This window comes from Tachyglossus aculeatus, chromosome 3, assembly GCF_015852505.1.
Source record: "Tachyglossus aculeatus isolate mTacAcu1 chromosome 3, mTacAcu1.pri, whole genome shotgun sequence".
Classification (NCBI taxonomy): Eukaryota; Metazoa; Chordata; class Mammalia; order Monotremata; family Tachyglossidae; genus Tachyglossus; species Tachyglossus aculeatus.
The window spans coordinates 75,909,174-75,926,375 of NC_052068.1; the positions used below are offsets into that span (position 1 = coordinate 75,909,174).

General features: G+C 44.2%; 1 protein-coding gene across 2 annotated transcripts in view; it reads left to right on the forward strand.

Moving 5' to 3' along the window:
- The window catches only part of ADAMTS12 (ADAM metallopeptidase with thrombospondin type 1 motif 12), a 345,960-nt gene that overhangs the window by 267,198 nt on the left and 61,560 nt on the right, over positions 1 to 17,202 (forward strand). For both annotated transcript variants that reach the window (XM_038743882.1, XM_038743883.1), the window contains exon 17: positions 13,829 to 13,955. In XM_038743882.1, coding sequence (XP_038599810.1) covers positions 13,829 to 13,955 — 127 coding nt within the window. The remainder of the gene's footprint in view (positions 1 to 13,828; positions 13,956 to 17,202) is intronic.

A 17,202-nucleotide genomic window follows, 5' to 3' on the forward strand; every position in this document is an offset into this window, starting at 1 on the left:
CCTGATTGTGAGCTTGTGCTTAGTAATGTGCTCTGCACACAGGAAGTGCTCAAGAAATGCCATCGATGATGATGACTGTAAGAGCTAAAAGACAGAGACAAGTTGATGACACCAAGATACTGGCTCTGCCACTTATCTGCTATGTGACCTTGGACAAGTCACTTCACTTCTCTGTGCTTCAGTTGCCTCATCTGTAAAATAGGTATTAAAAGTGTGAGCCCCACATGGGACAACCTGACTACTCTGTATCTATGCCAGTGTTTAGAACAGTGCTTAGCCCATAGTAAGCACTTTCCAAATATTATTATTATTATTATTATTATTATTATTAAGAATGTGAGCTTCTGGGACAGGAAGGATGGTGGTCTTCTGTGATGGGAAAGTTAGGAAGAGAAGTAAGTTTAGGAAGGAAGATGAGGATTTCAGTTTAAGCTAGCGGAGTTCAAGCTTTTTCAGTAGTGAGCCATGTGATCAGAAATCCATACTTGTGGGGGTGGCATGTTTTTTTAATTTTTTTTTTATTGAAAGCAATGGCGAAGTAGCCTGCTAGCTATTCAGAAATTGATAAAAATTCAGAAAATTCAGAAAATTCAGAAAAATTCAAAAAATTCAGAAAACTCCTTGAACGAGTTGTCTACACGCGCTGCCTAGAATTCCTCAACAACAACTCTCTCCTCGACCCCCTCCAGTCTGGCTTCCGTCCCCTTCATTCCACAGAAACTGCCCTCTCAAAGGTCACCAATGACCTCCTGCTTGCCAAATCCAATGGCTCATACTCTGTCCTAATCCTCCTCGACCTCTCAGCTGCCTTTGACACTGTGGACCACCCCCTTCTCCTCAACACGCTATCTGACCTTGGCTTCACACACTCCGTCCTCTCCTGGTTCTCCTCTTATCTCTCCAGTCGTTCTTTCTCAGTCTCTTTTGCAGGCTCCTCCTCCCCCTCCCATCCTCTTACTGTGGGGGTTCCCCAAGGTTCAGTGCTTGGTCCCCTCCTGTTCTCAATCTACACGCACTCCCTTGGTGACCTCATTCGCTCCCACGGCTTCAACTTTCATCTCTACACTGATGACACCCAGATCTACATCTCTGCCCCTGCTCTCTCCCCCTCTCTCCAGGCTTGCATCTCCTCCTGCCTTCAGGACATCTCCATCTGGATGTCCGCCCGCCACCTAAAGCTCAACATGTCGAAGACTGAACTCCTTGTCTTCCCTCCCAAACCTTGTCCTCTCCCTGACTTTCCCATCTCTGTTGACAGCACTACCATCCTTCCCGTCTCACAAGCCCGCAACCTTGGTGTCATCCTCGACTCCGCTCTCTCATTCACCCCTCACATCCAAGCCGTCACCAAAACATGCCAGTCTCAGCTCCGCAACATTGCCAAGATCCACCCTTTCCTCTCCATCCAAACTGCTACCCTGCTCATTCAAGCTCTCATCCTATCCTGTCTGGACTACTGCACCAGCCTTCTCTCTGATCTCCCATCCTTGTGTCTCTCTCCACTTCAATCCATACTTCGTGCTGCTGCCCGGATTATCTTTGTCCAGAAACGCTCTGGGCATATTACTCCCCTCCTCAAAAATCTCCAGTGGCTACCAATCAATCTGCGCATCAGGCAGAAACTCCTCACCCTGGGCTTCAAGGCTGTCCATCACCTCGCCCCCTCCTACCTCACCTCCCTTCTCTCCTTCTACTGCCCAGCCCGCACCCTCCACTCCTCCGCCGCTAATCTCCTCACCGTACCTTGTTCTCGCCTGTCCCGCCATCGACCCCCAGCCCACGTCATCCCCCGGGCCTGGAATGCCCTCCCTCTGCCCATCCGCCCAGCTAGCTCTCTTCCTCCCTTCAAGGCCCTGCTGAGAGCTCACCTCCTCCAGGAGGCCTTCCCAGACTGAGCCCCTTCCTTCCTCTCCCCCTTGTCCCCCTCTCCATCCCCCCATCTTACCTCCTTCCCTTCCCCACAGCACCTGCATATATGTATATATGGTTGTACATATTTCTTACTCTATTTATTTATTTATTTATTTTACTTGTACATATCTATCCTATTTATTTTATTTTGTTAGTATGTTTGGTTTTGTTCTCTGTCTCCCCCTTTTAGACTGTGAGCCCACTGTTGGGTAGGGACTGTCTCTATATGTTGCCAATTTGTACTTCCCAAGCGTTTAGTACAGTGCTCTGCACATAGTAAGCGCTCAATAAATACGATTGATGATGATAAAAAATAAAAAAATTAATCAACTTTATTCATGCAAAACTGGACAGTTACAGGCCTAGTGCTACCCACTGATCAATTTTGATTATGTCCATGAGAGTATTGGCATCTAAGAAACCGAACTAGTCTTGAGAAGTGTGTGGTGTGATCAGTCAGGGCATATCGCAATTCGGTCTCCAAGTTGATATCACTGCCGCAGTATATTATTTAAGATCCTGATACAATTGAAGCGGCATTAAACTTGAATACTCTCAAATTATGTAACTAATAACAATCAGTTGCAGTTTGCAAATTCCTAATTGATTTGGTCCTGGAAACATTGTTGGGTAGGGACAGTCTCTATATGTTGCCAACTTGTACTTCCCAAGCGCTTAGTACAGTGCTCTGCACACAGTAAGCACTCAATAAATATGATTGAATGAATGACACCTGGAGGCAATCAGCCACGGAAAACTGGTGTTAGGCAGTAGAGCTTAGACTACTGGCTCAGTAGTTCGTCTGCTTGCTAATTAGGAAAAAAAATTGCCATACAAAATGGACTCTTTCCTTTTTGCTTAAGATCTTGGAGTGGGAGATGCTGCAATTACTGCCTTTGGGCAGCTATTTTGCAGTATGATCAGTAAATTCTCCACTATTACTAGCCTAAATCCCTTAATGCTATTGGTAAAACTCACTGATCTTAGTTCTCTTTTTACTGGAGATAGAAAATAGGACCATTATCCTTCTTTATGTAAGCCTCTGTCCAGAACCTGTACCTGGCTTCATAACTTTCGTGTTTCTCTGGGAACCTGACATTTCTCAGAAGTTTCTGAATATCAACAATGTTACTGTGTGTCCTATCGTGCGTCTTTTCTATTTGTAGGCACGTGTCTCAGTTCTGGCTTCAGAGACTCCAATTGCTTCTATTCAACTGAGAGGCAGCGTGGCTTAGCGGAAAGAGCCCTGGCTTGGGAGTCAGAGGTTGTGGGTTCTAATCCCAGCTCTGCCACGTGTCAGCTGTGGGACTTTGGGCAAGGCATTTAACTTCTCTGTGCCTCAGTTACCTCATCTGTAAAATGGAGAGTAAAACTGTGAGCCCCACCTGGGACAACCTGATAACTTGTATCCCCTCCAGCGCTTAAAACAGTGCTTGGCACATAATAAGCACATAACAAATGCCATCATCATTATTATTATCTAAAACCTATATAGAGAGGTGTTTTTGTTTGTGTTGTTTTTTCTGTTAGAGCAGTGATCCCAAACTAGTCCTCTGTCACACAAAGTGACTTCTTGGTATGTTATTCCACTAGTTCTTTCCTCGATGTAACAGGTATTTTATTTGCAAGATTAAAAGTGGGGATGCATGGAATGGGATAAGAAGGTTTTGTAGTACCTGATACCCGATCTTTTTCTAAGTAAGAGATTCTAAAATGAAAATATATTCAAATCATTTTTCTAAAAGTTTATAGTCTTATTTTGCAGTGATCACTCAGCATTGTTTTTAGTAATGAGGTAGAATCTGGTCTAGATTTTAGATTTTTGGTGAAAGTAAGCCTCAAAGGCTCAACCCAAATGGATTGAAGACTTCAACTAGTCAGAGTTCACTGGGATGCTTCCTTAGAGAGCTGAGTTAAGCTGAGCACTAAATTGTAGACTAGTGGTTCCTTTAGACTGTAAGCTCCTTGAGGGAAGGGAACAAATTTACCAATTCTATTATGGAGTTCTTTCCCAAACTATTAATACAGTGCTCTGCATACAGCACACATTCAAATACCATTGATTGATTGAACATATTGTCTCCCATGGTTCAAAGTCCCAAACACTCTTGCTGAAGATTAATCTATCATTGAATCAATGGTATTTTTTGAGTGCTTACTCTGTGTAGAGCACTGTACTAAGTGCTTGGGAGAGTACAGTGTAACAGAGTTGGTCATTCCCTGACCACAGGAACTTATCTTGAGTCTTTAACATGGATGGGCTACTCAGAGGAGATGTCATTTTAAATTTGGTGAATCTGAGGGTGGGGAATAATAATAATGATAATAATAATGGCATGTATTAAGTACTTACTATGTGCAAAGCACTGTCCTAAGCACTGGGGAGGATACAAGGTGATCAGGTTTTCCCCACAGGGGGCTCACAGTCTTCATCCCCATTTTACAGATGACGGAACTGAGGCACAGAGAAGTTAAGTGACTTGCCCAAAGTTACACAGCTGACATTTGGCAGAGCTGGTATTTGAATCCATCACCTCTGACTCCAGAGCCCGGGCTCTTTCCACTGAGCCAATTTCTCATAATAATAACAATACTAATAATAATAACTGTGTTATTTATTATGTGCTTACTATGTGCCAGGTACTGTACTAAGTGCTGGGGTAGATACAGGCAGAAGCAGCATGGCTCAGTGGAAAGATCATGGGCTTTGGAGTCAGAGGTCATGGGTTCAAATCCTGGATCTGCCAATTGTCAGCTGTGTGGCTTTGGGCAAGTCACTTAACTTCTCTGTGCTTCAGTTCCCTCATCTGTAAAATGGGGATTAAGACTGTGAGCCCCACGTGGGACAACCTGATCACCTTGTAACCTCCCCAGTGCTTAGAACAGTGCTTTGCACATAGTATGTACTTAATAAATGCCATCATTATTATTACAGGCAAATAACTGGACATGGTCCCTGTCCCACGTGGGGCTCACAGTCTTATTACTCTGTATCTTTAGAATTTGCCAGCTCCACTTCTCATCAAGTGTTAGTTGCCTGCTATTTTACTATTCTACTGTTTGTTTCCAGTGAAATTAGCAGCACTAGGCAGCTACAAAGGGCCAAATGTTACCTTCCTTTTGGAGTCAATATGAAAATCTAATGGTGTTTTCTGCTCCCCTTCTGTTCTCATTTAGATGCCAAAATTCACTTCTGCTGGGGTCATTCCAGGCCCGTTCTGGGCAAGTCCTAGGCGTTTTTGCAGCCTTTCTGGAGTGAGGGAAATGGCAAGGTGCAGAGAGTAACAAGGTATGGCAGGGAGGAGGAGAGTCAGAAGATGTGGGCCAGTTCCTGGTCAGGAAGAGGCAGTTCTGTAGTAAAGAGTCCCAGGAGGTCAGAGACTCAGCAGCCATAAACCTCTGCATCCCTTGAACGTCATACAGCTGGGCCTAGATTCTGGATTTGGGAGGTACAAGCCACCCAAGATAGGGGTCCCCTTGAGGGAGGGGAATAATTAAGGAAAGAGGGAGCTGAGGGAATAGAGCAAAAAGGAAAGAGATGGGAGGGAAAGAGAATGGGTAAGGAAGCAAAGAGGGAATGCACCTTAGTCCCACAGCACTTAGGGAAAATCTTCATCCTCTATTTTTTCCCCTCTCTGTAACATACTTTAATGCTTGTCTTCCCCTGTAAGCTGTAAGCTCTTTTATCGTACTTTCCCAACTCCATTATGTAGCACTTTCCCAAATGCTTAGCACAGTGCTCTGCAAACAGTAAGAGCTCAATAAATACCACTTCCTGATTGGTTACCCACCCTCGGTAGTCATGGTTGTAAAGGTAATAACTAAACTAGCAAGCTCCTCAGAAATCAAATATCTCTAAGTAGAAAGATGAGCCACCCCAAGAAATAGGTTGTGCACCTCGAGACCCTCCTAAATTCAACGATCATATTTGAGCATTTATTCTGTGCAGAGCACTGTACTAAGTGCTTGGGAGAGTACAGTATAGATGTGTCCCCTGCTCACAAGGAGCTTACAGTCCAGAAGCAGAGACAGATATTAATATAAATAAATTAATTATGTGCAGAAGTGTGAGACTGAAGGGGGAGTGTGTGGGTAACATAGAAGGGAGTGAGACTGAAGGAAATGAGGAAGGCCTCTTTGTGAGATGCGATTTTATTAAGGCTCTGAAGGTGGGGAGAGGTATCATCTGTTGAATGCAGTGGTGACAGTGGCACCGAGCTCAGGAAGCATCATGGCCTATTGGCTAGAGCCCGGGAAAGGGAGTCAGAAGGACCTGGGTTCTAATCCCAGCTCTGCCACTTGTCTGCCGTGTGACCTTGGGCAAACCTCTTAACTTTTTGTACCCCAGTTACCTCATCTGTAAAATGGGGATTAAAGACTGTGAGCCCCATGTGGGACATGGACTGTGTCCAACCTGATTAGCTTGTATCTACCAAGCTCTTAGTACAGTGCCTGGTACAGAATAAGTTCTTGAGAAATACCATAAAAAGAATATAATTTTTTAAAAAGGTCTAGCCAAACTGGAGTTGCTGACTCTCAGGGAGCAGTGGCTCCCTCCCTCCCTCCTCACATCCACCAAACTAGCACACTTCAAAGCCCTACTGAAAGCTCACCTCCTCCAGGAGGCCTTCCCAGACTGAGCCCCCCTTTTCCTCTGCTCCTCCTCCCATTCCCATCTCCCCGACTCTCTCCCTCTGCTTTACCCCCCTCCCCACCCCACAGCACTTGTGTATATATGTACATATTTATTACTCTATTTTATTAATGATGTGTATATATCTATAATTCTATTCATTTATATTGAGGCTGTTGATGCCTGTCTACTTGCTTTGTTTTGTTGTCTGTCTCCCCACTTCGAGACTGTGAGCCCATTGTTGGGTAGGGGTTGCCTCTATTTGCTGCCAAATTGTACTTTCCAGGCACTTAGTATAGCACTCTGCACACAGTAAGCGCTCAGTAAAAACCATTGAATGAATGAATAGTGGTAAAAGATGAAGGTACTTCTGTGGAGCTAAGCTAATTTTGAGGTGCGGGGTTTATATAATATTTGTTAAGCATTTACTATGTGTAAAGCACTGTTCTAAGTACTGGGTAGGCACAAGTTAATCAGGCTAGATATAGTCACAAGTATTAAATCCTCATTTTATAGTTCATTCAATCATATTTATTGAGCTCTTACTGTGTGCAGAGCACTGTACTAAGTGGAAACAGTCACAGAAAAGTTAAGTGACTTGCCCAAGGTCATACCAAGGGGAGCAGCCTGGCTCAGTGGAAAGAGCCTGGGCTTTGGAGTCGGAGGTCATCGGTTCAAATCCCGGCTCTTCCACTTGTCAGCTGTGTGACTTTGGGCAAGTCAGTTCACTTCTCTGGTCCTCAGTTCCCTCATCTGTAAAATGGGGATTAAGACTGTGAGCCCCCTGAGAGACATCCTGATCACCTTGTAACCTCCCCAGCGCTTAGAACAGTGCTTTGCACATAGTAAGCGCTTAATAAATGCTATCATTATTATTATTATTATACCGTGGTCGAGTAGCAGACCCAGGATTAGAACCCAGGTCCTCTGACTCCCAAGCCTGGGCTCTTTCCACTGGGCCACGGTGCTTCCTTAGATGCTAATCTCCTGTGGTTAATGGCGTGCCTTGCTTCCATAGAGCTGATGCCCTTATTAATAATGATGGTATTTGTTAAGTAATTACTATGTGCTAAGCACTGCTGGGGTAGATACAGAGTAATCATTCTGTCCCACGTAGGGCTCACAGTTTTAATCCCCATTTTAAAGATGAGGTAACTGAGGCACAGAGAAGTTAGGTGACTTGCCCAGGGTCTCACAGCAGACATGTGGTGGAGCCAGCATTAGAGCCCACGTCCTCTGACTCCCAAGCTCATGCTCTTTCCACCAAGCCATGCTGCTTCTCAATAATAATAATAATGATGGTATTTGTTAAACGCTTACTATGTGGTAAGCACTGTTCTAACAAGTTGCCCCACATGGGGCTCACAGTCTTAATCCCCATTTTACAACTGAGGCACAGAGAAGTTAAGTGACTTGCCCAAAGTCGCACAGCTGCCAAGTGGCAGAATCGGAATTAGAAATCCACGACCTCTGAATCCCAAACCTGGGCTCTTGCCACTGAGCCACACTGCTGCTTCTTATTGGTGAAGAAGCCATGATGGGGGGCCAAGACACCCACCTCCTGTGCCTCCCTGTAGTCCACGCCTCTCTAGGGTCCCTTGTGGAAAATCAGCACCTCGGGGATGGTGATGAGCTGCCCTGGCACAGTTGTTTGAACAGCTTCATGCGTCTCATGACCCTGAGCTATGCACTGTTCGGCCCTGGAAATTGTAAAGGTAATAACTAAACTAGCAAGTTCCTCAGAGATCAGATATCTCTAAGTAGAAAGATGAGCCACCCCAAGAAATAGGTTGTGCATCTCTAGACCCTCCTAAATTATACTGCAAGCCCACTCACAGAGCCAAAGTGTTGGAAAATGAGATACATGTATAGAGGAAGAAATTCATTCATTCAGTCGTATTTATTGAGCACTTACTGTGTGCAGAGCACTGTACTAAGCGCTCGGGAAGTACAAGTTGGCAACATACAAGAAATGAATGTTGGGATTCAATAGACGCGTTCAGAAAATCAGAGGGAAAGGAAGTGGTGTATCTGATGTATACACCACCCTCTGCCCATCCACCAAGCTAGCTCTCTTCCTCCCTTCAAGGCCCTGCTGAGAGCTCACCTCCTCCAGGAGGCCTTCCCAGACTGAGCCCCTTCCTTCCTTTCCCCCTCGTCCCCCTCTCCATCCCCCCATCTTACCTCCTTCCCTTCCCCACAGCACCTGTATATATGTATATATGTTTGTACATATTTATTACTCTATTTATTTTACTTGTACTTATCTATCCTATTTATTTTATTTTGTTAGTATGTTTGGTTTTGTTCTCTGTCTCCCCCTTTTAGACTGTGAGCCCACTGTTGGGTAGGGACTGTCTCTATTTGTTGCCAATTTGTACTTCCCAAGCGCTTAGTACAGTGCTCTGCACATAGTAAGCGCTCAATAAATACGATTGATGATGATGATGATGATCTGGGAACACAGGAAAGAAGGCTTCTGTGAATCATTACGGAGGAAAGAGTTGTTTATCACTGAGGCTCTGGGGCAATTTGCATTCTAAGAGGTGTAATAATTCACCCAAAAGAAGGCTGTTGTTAGGAGAGTGGCCAATTGGCTTTGAAGTCTCTTTAAAGCTTCTGCACTCCAGGACGGGCTAATATTCTCCTTGGGACCTTCCCTGCCAACAAAAATGAAAATAATTCCATTTGTCCCCGCTTCAGATAATGGCACTTTTGGCAGAAATGACTGTGGCAGACAATTTAATCACTAATTGCCGATTTTTAATTCTACCACAAATGTTTCATCCTGAATGTGTGACCGTTAATGTGCAGAGATCAGAAACAACTTGGAATAAAGAGCACACTTATGGGGGAAGCTTTGATGTTCCACGATGGCCAGTAGCACTGTCATTCAAACAGGAACACACCAGTCCCAGAGCTTAAGAGAAGAGACTTGTCCAGAATGGACTATTCAATCAATCAGTCAACCAATTATTGAGCGCTTACTGTGTGCAGAGCACTGTACTAAGCGCTTGGGAAGTACAAGTCGGCAACACATAGAGACAGTCCCTACCCAACAGTGGGCTCACAGTCTAGAAGGGGTGGATTTCAGTCTGGATTTCAGGAAGGTCATTTGGTTCTCTATCTGTATCTTAGCTTAGCCCACCCCAACGTGTCTCAAGAACGCATGAAGGTAAATGCCAGGCAAAAACTATTTTCCTTCATTCCTGACCTCATCCAGTCTCTGCAGTGTTCTTTAAAAGTAGGATGTTAATCGGTGCCTAAACACCCAGTGGGAAAGGATTTTCATTTGCAAACCCAATTTTGAATCCTTTTTTTTTGGTCCAGATTGATTCAGGGTAGAGATAAAGAATGCTAGCAGTAATGCAGTTGGAAAAAAGGCCAGGTTTGTCACAGTGACATGTAGATTCTATCCGAGCACTTTTTGATATTCGTCAGTCAGATATGAATAGGTGACTTTCAGAAAGGCCAAACAAACAGATGTTGGAGTATTTTGTGTTTTCCATCAGGTAATCCCTTATTGTTGATAACATTAATTTGGGTGATTTGAGTTAGGAAGACCCAGAAGAGGGCAGATGTGCATTTATGTGCAGATGTGCAATCCTGGCTCTGCCAACTGTCAGCTGTGTGACTTTGGGCAAGTCACTTCACCTCTCTGTGCCTCAGTTACCTCATCCGTAAAATGGGGATCAAAACTGTGAACACCCCTCCCAACCCCGGGACAACCTGATCACCTTGTAACCTCCCCAGCGCTTAGAACAGTGCTTTGCACATAGTAAGCGCTTAACAAATACCATCATTATTGCTATTATTATTTAAACATTGCTCAGCACCACACAAATCTCTTCTGGTGCAGTTAATATAAATGCACTATTTATTAAGTAGTTACTATGATGCTAAGCACTGGGTGGATTGAAGAGCTTGAAGTTGACATCTTTCCCCTAACAACGTCAAGCCTCTAGTCTCATATCCTCCATATAGCAAGTGGTTTCTGAGATCTAACTGCCAAAGCAGCCTATCCTTCAAGCAATGACTTCTTCAGCTGGCCCCTCACTCTTTCTGCAATGATAATAATAATAATAATAATAATAATAATAATAATGGTATTTAAGTCCTTACTATGTGCTGAGCTCTATTCTAAGTGCTGGGGTAGATACAAGGTAATCAGGTTGTCCCACGTGGGGCTCACAGCTTTAATCCTCATTTTATAGATGAGGTAACTGAGGCAGAGAGTAGTTAAGTGACTTGACCAAAGTCACACAGCTGATAAGTGGTGGAGCCGGGATTAGAACCCAGGACCTCTGACTCCCAAGCCTGTGCTCTTGTCATTAAGCCATGCTGCTTCTCTAAGTAAGGCACCGTGGTGTCATTCATTCATTCATTCAATCGTATTTATTGAGAGCTTACTGTGTGCAGAGCACTGTACTAAGCGCTTGGGAAGTACAAGTTGGCAACATATAGAGATGGTCCCTACCCAACAACGGGCTCACAGTCGAGACCTATCAGCTAACTCCTGGACCTTGTCAGCTTGCAGTGCATCTCTTAAATTGTAATTACAGTACTCCTGATGCTGCTTCCAAAGTAATTTATCAAACCCCATAACTGAAGCCTGTGGGTTGCAACTTCCTGGGGTCATTTAGCATTTCTAATTCAGTGAACAAATCAGCTGGAAGAAGAACCTTAAGTCCCAGGAGGACCATCTATCTGATTTAGAAGTTGTTGGAAGAACTGCATTCATGCCAAGCACTTTTTCCTTATTTTTCTCATTTTCAATCAATCAGTGGTATTTACTGAGTACTTACTGTGTGCAGAATACTGTGCTAAGCACTTGGGGAAGTACAAAACAAGGGACTTACGGTCCACAGACATCAAAATAAATTATGAATAAGGGGAAATAGTAGAATATAAGGATATTTACATAAGTGCTTAGGGGCAGGGGTGAGTACCAAAGTTTTTAAGGGTTACACAGCCAAGTGCCTAGTTGATGCAAAAGGGAGGGCAGGAACAGCTAGGGGAAATGAGGGTTCTTGGAGCAGATAAGAATTTAAGAGGGTTTTGGAAGTGGAGAGAGTAGTGGACTCCATGCCCAAGGAAGAATGTGGACCAAGACTGGGGTAAGGACACTTGAGGTTGAAGTAAAGAGTGTAGACTGGCAAGAGAAGCAGAGTGGCTCAGTGGAAAGAGCACGGGCTTTGGAGTCAGAATTCATGGGTTCAAATCCTGACTCCACCAATTGTCAGCTATGTGACTTTGGGCAAGTCACTTAACCTCTCTGTGCCTCAGTTACCTCATCTGTAAAATGGGGATTAAGACTGTGAGCCCCCTGTGGGACAACCTGATCACCTTGTAACCTCCCCAGCACTTAGAACAGTGCTTTGCATATAGTAAGCGCTTAATAAATGCCATTATTATTATTATTATTGTGGGTTGGGTTGTATTAGCAAATTAGTAAGCATGGTAGGAGAGAGCTGACTGAGTAAAGCCAGTGGTAAGAAGTTTTTGTTTGATGTGGAAGTGGATGGACAACCACTGGATCTTTTAGACTGTGAGCCCACTGTTGGGTAGGGACTGTCTCTATATGTTGCCAATTTGTACTTCCCAAGTGCTTAGTACAGTGCTCTGCACATAGTAAGCGTTCAATAAATACGATTGATGATGATGATGATGATACTTTCAAAGAGAAGGGAGATACAGAACGAATGGTTTTTCAGAGTAATGATCTGGGCAGCAGAGTGAAGTATGGATTGGGGAGACTGGAGGCAGGGAGGTCAGTGAGGAGGCTGATGAAGTAGTCAAGGCAGGAATTAAGTGCTTGGGAGCAGTTTCGATGAAGAGTAAGGGACGGATTCTAGAAATGTTGTGAAGGTAGGACTGACGTGATTTCATGACAGATTGAGTGTGTGGACTGAGTGAGAGAGATGAGTTGATAATGCCAAGGTTACAGGCTTGTGAGGCAGGGAAGGAAGATGGTGGTGTTGTTCACAGTGATAGGAAAGTCAGAGGAAGGACAGTGTTTGGGTGGGAAATGTGGAGTTGCATATGTCACTTTGCCCTAACAGAAGACCTCCACATTATAGGTGGTGCATTGTATTTATGGAATAGTATTTTTTGAGCAACTACTGTAAGCAAAGCACTGTACTAAATGTTTGGAGAGTACAGCAGGAAAAAAATATACATACAGTTGATAACAGCAAGGGTATGGTTAAATGGCTAACTAGAGGTCGTATATTAATATGGTATACATAGAAGAAACTGAATAATAATAATGGCATTTGGTAAGCACTTACTACGTGCACAGCACTGTTCTAAGCGCTGGGGAGGATACAAAGTGATCAGGTTGTCTCACAAGGGGCTCACAGTCTTAATCCCCATTTTACAGATGAGGTAACTGAGGCACAGAGAAGTCAAGTGACTTGCCCAGTGTCACACAACTGACAAGGGGCGGAGGTGGGCTTTGAATCCATGACCTCTGACTCCCAAGCCCGGGCTCTTTTCACTGAGCCACGCTGCTTCAGTCAACTGCTTTCTCCAGTTATCCTTCCAACTTGGGACCTGATGATCTTGCCTGAATCTACCCTAGTCCTTAGTACATTGTTGGCGCATAATTTGTACTTAAGAAATACCACCACAATTCCTCTTCTTAATAGTAGTTGTAGTAGTACGCATGGAGAGAAAGGGAAGGCAGAGTTTTGGATGGTAGTGTTGGCCAGCAGAACTAGAACATGCACTCTCCATTTAGTGCCGTGTGCTATAATAATAATAATGATGATGATGGCATTTATTAAGCACTTACTCTGTGCAAAGCACTGTTCTAAGCGCTAGGGAGGTTACAAGGTGATCAGGTTGTCCCATGGGGGGCTCACAGTCTTCATCCCCATTTTACAGATGAGGTAACTGAGGCACAGAGAAGTTAAATGACTTAAGTCACACAGCGGACAATTGGCGGAGCCGGGATTTGAACCCCTGACCTCTGACTCCAAAGCCCGTGCCCTTTCCACTGAGCCACACTGCTTCTCCAATGCTCATTGTAGACGGGGAATAGGTCTGTTATACTGTCATAGCATACTCTCCTAAGCACTTAATACAGTGTTCTGCATATAGTAAATGCTCAATAAATACTATTGACAGACAGCCGTGTTTAGGGGTGGAGGGCAACCAGCTTTCCCTTGACCCTAGGGGTCCCAGCCCATCCTGTCTGACTACTTATTCTACCTCTCTCATGAAGGCTTGGGATGCAATGCCCTTGCTCGGTTGGTGTTTATAATTATGTCTGAACCCTAGGTATCCGCCGGCAAGCTGCCTTTTGCGTGAAGAAGGGGAAAGGCATGGTTAAAACCTCATTTTGTGATCCAGAAGCCCAGCCCAACAGGCGACAAAAGAAATGTCAAGAGAAGGACTGTCCTCCCAGGTAACCCCCAACAAGGGCAGGAAATGGGTTGGGATGGCTGCGGGGAGGGGTCTTTCCTGGATTATGATGAGGTGGGGGAAATGCAACATTGTAGGGCAAACAAAGAAGGATGGTCAGGCCGCTTCCTAAAAACACATAGGGCGATTGTTTGGGGTTTCCATGCCCCATTATCAGTGCCTGCAGCAATCTGCTGTTTCCTAGGGGAGTTAAATATAGAGGAAAGCTGCTAAAATCTAGGTTTGTTTATCTGGGAAATAGGAGTCCTAAATGTCATAGATATAGCCCAGGTTCAGGTCACCAGAAAGTTCACTGGAAAAAAAAAATGACATATTTCACCAATCTACTCAGGTGATTTTTTTTTTTTAATGGATTCAGTGTCTGAGAAGAGTTTTGAGTCAAGCAGGCTACAGGTGTCACTAGAAACTCTTAGAAAAATTCTGCGGTTTGTTTGTTTTTTAAAAAGACAATGGTCGTGCCTGCTATGGGGCAAAATCAACATCTATTTCGGAAAAATAAAGTATAGAATAAATCCTCCCGTGTGCTCCTGGGGGTGCCAACTTTGGTTTCCATCTAATGAAAGGAAGATTTGCAGAAAACTTTGGTAAGAATGCCAGCCACTGTTTCTTAGACCTTGAAAGGAGTCGGGCCAGGTGAGCCATCCCCGGAACTTCTCGGCAGTCTCTTCTCCCTGGGCTGCCACAACATGAGTGTGGGCGGCAGGAGTGTGAAAGACCCAATTGCTGCTCCTTTGTTCTGGTCTTGGGTTTTAAGGCAGCATCTTTCTCTTGGAATGAACCAGGAGTGTGCTGCAACAGCACCAAGGACTCTCCAGTTTCCCCTGCCTAGAGAAGACCCTGACTTGGCCTGAGGTGATGGGACAGGGGGAGGGATTATGTGGGAGGCGCAGGATGCCTGACTTCCCATTTACTTCCACCTCATTTATTTCCAAATTGGCTATGCCCAGAGCCAGACTGTTAGTACATTCTGTCATCCCAATTTGTTCTTAAATTCAGATGCGTTACTCCACAGTAGAGAGGAGGAGTCAAAGGGGTATCCCCATCCCTTGAAATACACAGCATAACTAGGATTTACTGGGGTTTATTGATATTAGTTGCAGTTATATCTATTTAGGTAACAGCCTTTGCCAGCTGCACAGGCAGTGTTATTCAATTGTGTTTGTGAACTGTAAGCTCATGTGGGCAGGGAATGTGTCTACCAGCTCTGTTGTATTGAACTCTCCCAAGCTCATGGTACAGTGCTCTGCACACATTAAGCTCTCAATAAATATTATTGATTTATTGTTTGAGTTCACTGAGGATTGTATGCTTAGGAGAGAACCATAGCCATGATTCTTGCCCACAGGGAGAGTATAGTGTAGCGGGGGAGACAGTCATTAAAATAATGAGTATAAAATTGTGTATATGAGTGCTGCAGGAGGAGAGGAGGTGAGGTGCTTAAGTGGCACAGGAGTACTAAAGTGGTAGAAGAGGGCATGTGAAAGAGAGATCAGAAATTAATCAGGGAAGACCTCATGGAGTTTGATGCTACTTCAGAAGGGTTTTGAAGATGGGGACAGAATCTGATGAGTAGATTGACTTTAGAGGAAAAAAGTGAGCAAACTGGATATAGTGGGAGAAGAGAGAGGATAAGTATAAGCGAGAGAGCAGATTGAGAGTGGAGGCCACTGTCAGTCCTGGGGATAATTTACTCTGGCATTTCATGCTTTGATGGACAGCCACATATCTGAGAACTCTGCTCCATCTCTTAGGGAAGCAGCATGGCTCAATGGAAAGAGCACAGGCTTGGGAGTCCAAGGTCATGGGTTCTAATTCCGGCTCCACCATTTGTCAGCTGTGTGACTTGGGCAAGTCACTTAACTTCTCTGTGCCTCAGTTACTCATCTTTAAAATGGGGATGAAGACTGTGAGCCCCACGAGGGACAACCTGATTCCCTTGTATTCCCCCCAGAGCTTAGAACAGTGCTTGGCACATAGTAAGCGCTTAACAAATACCATTATTGTTGTTATTATTATCTCTGAAAAGCCTTGAAAAATAGTCTAGAATGGAAAATACAATGCCAGAGCCCTGCCACAAGACTGATTTGGGAGTATTAACCTCTGCAGAAATTAGTTTTTTGTCTCTGTTTTTCCCTTGAGCCAAACTTTTCCTAGAATAATAAAAAAATTCCTGGACAATTGGGATTCACCACTCCAAAATCCTCCTAGACAGTTTTCTTGCCACAGTATTCTGTTACCAAGAATAGTTTCTCTGCCCTTCAAGCAAACGAATATGAAAATGAGGATAAGGGAGAAGATTGAGTGCTTCTGAGTGACTGTGTAATCTTCAATATTCATCTCAATCAATCTAGTAGTGGAGAAGCAGCATGGCTCAGTGGAAAGAGCCTGGGCTTGGGAGTCAGAGATCATGGGTTCTAATCCTGATTCTGCCACTTGTCTGCTTTGTGACCTTGGGAAAGTCACCTAACTTCTCTGTGCCTCAGTTACCTCACCTGCAAAATGGGGATTAAGACTGAGAGCCCCATGTGGGACAGGGACTATATCCAACCCAATTTGCTTGTATCCACCTCAGAACTTAGAACAGTGTCTGGCACATATAAAGCACTTAAGAAATTCTACAATTATTTTTTTATCAGTCAATCATATCTAGGCTGGAAAAGTTGGAAAGTCCCATTGCTTGAAATCACAAATTTTTTGAGTACTGTCTTGAACATATTAGAACATATGCTCAGTTTACCTATAACCCACCAGCTAACTGAGAAGTGATCTAATGAAAGCTGCCTCTCTTTTCCCCTTTTGGCAGCACAAATTTTTGGCGACCTGATGGATAGCTGATTTTCAACCCCAATGGGGTAAGACATATCATGTGACTGGTGCCTTGTGTCAGAGTCCTGTGTCAGGGGACAGAGGGCAAGCTTCCCAAAATTAAGCCTTGGAAGCCTTCAGGAGGACTTCAAAGTAACCCATTTGTACATCTAAATGGCAAGGGATGAGAGTATCTCTTGTAAGAGTAAAAAATCAACCTAGTGTCATGACCATATGGGCCAATATTGCTACACTATTATTAACCCTATTCCCAATTCAGTCAATGATATCTTACCAAAAACTTAGTTTGACTATTCTGAGGTTTGTGTTTTTGTGCGGTTATTCTTCGTTAACAAATTTGTCCCGAAGCTGAAGAGCAACCTGAGAACAAAGTAAATGATCATGGTTTCACAGAACCATGGTCA